Source organism: Trachymyrmex septentrionalis, unplaced genomic scaffold, assembly GCF_001594115.1.
Source record: "Trachymyrmex septentrionalis isolate Tsep2-gDNA-1 unplaced genomic scaffold, Tsep1.0 scaffold70, whole genome shotgun sequence".
Lineage (NCBI taxonomy): Eukaryota > Metazoa > Arthropoda > Insecta > Hymenoptera > Formicidae > Trachymyrmex > Trachymyrmex septentrionalis.
The window spans coordinates 1891518-1893886 of record NW_017305885.1 but is presented as its reverse complement, the minus strand read 5'-3'; the positions used below and the strand labels follow the sequence as shown (position 1 = coordinate 1893886).

Genomic DNA, 2369 nt, shown 5'->3' with positions numbered 1-2369 from the left:
ATATATTATATATATATATATATATATATATATATATATATATATATATATATATTACAATACATTATAATAATATTCTATTTTTAATTCCCCCCGCAGATATTCTAGATCTCTATAAACCTACGATTCTCAGTAACCATTAAAGCTTATTTCAATTAGAAAAACGGCATTAGTCTTCCCTCTCAATGAAGACGATTACATAAAACTTTTATTATTTTCATTTTCTCGTACGATTATCCGAAGGGGGGCCCACGGACGTGAGACGGTCTGGAGAAAGGGGGGAATTCTCGCTGTAGAAGTAAGAAGGATACGCGATAAGCAGTGTCGAGGATTTCGCAGCATCGGCGAGACGAGAACGGAGCTACGTCGATGTGTATCGTGGTCAGTGGTGAGGGAAGTTGGGCCTTATGAGTCGTCCGAGGTTGCCAGTTCGCTCGTGGCTTGGCCGGCGTGTACTGCGTGCGCCGTGGAACTGCGTTTGGCAGTTGTCGATTGACATTAGCTCGCGAGGGAAGGACGTGCGTCGCGTCGCCGTCTTCTGCTCCTTTTTCCTGCGCTCGCGCGAGTCGTCGGCGTCGTTTCTTTGCCGCGCGTTCTCCGTCGCGCGTTCGAATCGACGACCCATAAAATCGTGCGGGATGTCACGAAGTGTCGCATCGCACGGCCTCCGGTTACGACGGTCGTGAAGGTTTCAAACGGATCGTCGTCTCGTTCGCAAAGAAAGGAAGAGAGAGGGGGGGAGAGAGAGAGAGAGAGAGAGAGAGAGAGAGAGAGAGAGAGAAAGTTGAAGAGTTGATGCGTGCGACGAGCAGCGACGAGTGCAGTGAGTGTTGGTGAGGTGTACGTGAGTGCGTGTTCGGCGTGGCCGGTGTGCCTCTTGACTTGTCAGAATCAACAAGTGGCGTAGTAACATCCTCGTGTGGGCGCGTGCGCGCGCGCGAACGGCCGATTCTAACCTCGACGATTAACTCTCCTTTGCGCGTGTGTTTGTGCGCGCGCGCGAGCTGGCTCCCGGCGGGAGCCGATTGACGGCGTCGCGGCGCGTCGCCGGTGATCTACGACCACCTCTTGTCCCTGGATATTAACGTCGTCGGGCTGTCCGGTTTAAATATCCTCAAGATGGAAGTCGTCTACATAGGTGCGTGCATGCGTGCATGTTTACATACGTATTGTACGTAGGTATGACGTACGTGGGCGTGTGGGCACGTCTCGTGGAGTTCGCGTAGCGAGATTCTTTCTCTGTTCCGCACGTAGCCCGCTCTCTCGCGCGCTTGTCACTTTGCACCTGGCAAATGCAAGGCGCAAGGCCTTCTCTACGGAATCTTTTCGGAGCACGGCCTTGCTCTCGAACGATATTCTTCGCCGAAACCTGACGCGATTCTTCCACTTAATCGTTCGAGATAATTGCGCACGCGTTAAAGTATCATTTTATTACGGAGGAAAAGTGATAACTCAATTTATTTTCTTCCTTTTAAGAGAGTAATGTTTATCTTTGGAAAGATTATTTTCTTGATGATTAATCATTTTCAAGTTTACTTATTATAAATTTTAGAAAAAACTCATGATTATGTACTTGAAACACAAGAATTTATCTTTTTTCTTTTTAAGAATATAAAATAAAATTAATTGAACAAGCGACTTTATATATAATAATAGAAGTACAAATTGAATTTGTTTTAATTTAATAATCTGGATTGAAGTATTATATGAATTTTTGAAATACGTATCTAATTATTATTTGCGAGAATGTATTTTTCTGTGATAATGTTTTTTTATGTATGACTGTAACAGATAGTCGTTATTCAGTAATCTAACGGACTATTGTTTTTATGGCGAATTCTTACTGTGATTGTCGAACTCGCCATCGATAAATATTCCGGTATTTACTAGTCATAATTATTTCTATTCATGCTGTGTGTTGTTGTTTCTTATATGTGTATGCTGTCTCCTTGTATCAGAGTTTTTAATTTTTATGTGCAGTGTTTACGACTTTTTTTTTATCAGTTTGGATTAATTTGCTTCCACTTTGATTTTGCAAGCATAAATATGAAAAATTTAGAAAATCCGAGAGATAAGTCATATCACAGTCTTATCTTTGAAGACTTGTGTCTTATATTTCGAGTATTATTCGTATTTCTACGTTCAGTGTTAAATATTTCGATCTGATTTTGATTTCTCCGTCTCTTGCACGAAGATACGTTATCTGCAGCTGAGAGTTAAACGGCTATATTTTACGAAATTACACGATAGAAGGACTTATTTCATTTATTTTTATCGAATTATTTTAAAAGCCTTTTATTGCGTAATAAACTCGACGTTTGTCTATTGTGTAAAACGTTTTATCGAAGAAACTGTGTTCAATCGCTTGG

At 41.8% G+C, this 2369-nt stretch overlaps 1 protein-coding gene across 9 annotated transcripts in view; it reads left to right on the top strand.

Annotated features, from left to right (window-relative positions):
* The window catches only part of LOC108753686 (dystrophin, isoforms A/C/F/G/H), a 456309-nt gene that overhangs the window by 7731 nt on the left and 446209 nt on the right, over window positions 1-2369 (top strand). For 3 of the 9 annotated variants that reach the window (XM_018495519.1, XM_018495520.1, XM_018495516.1), the window contains exon 1: window positions 1083-1138. The exons of the other annotated variants lie outside the window; for them this stretch is intronic. In XM_018495519.1, coding sequence (XP_018351021.1) covers window positions 1120-1138 — 19 coding nt within the window. In that variant the 5' untranslated portion in view covers window positions 1083-1119. Of the gene's footprint in view, window positions 1-1082; window positions 1139-2369 lie in introns of those variants that run through there. 9 annotated transcript variants of the gene reach the window in all.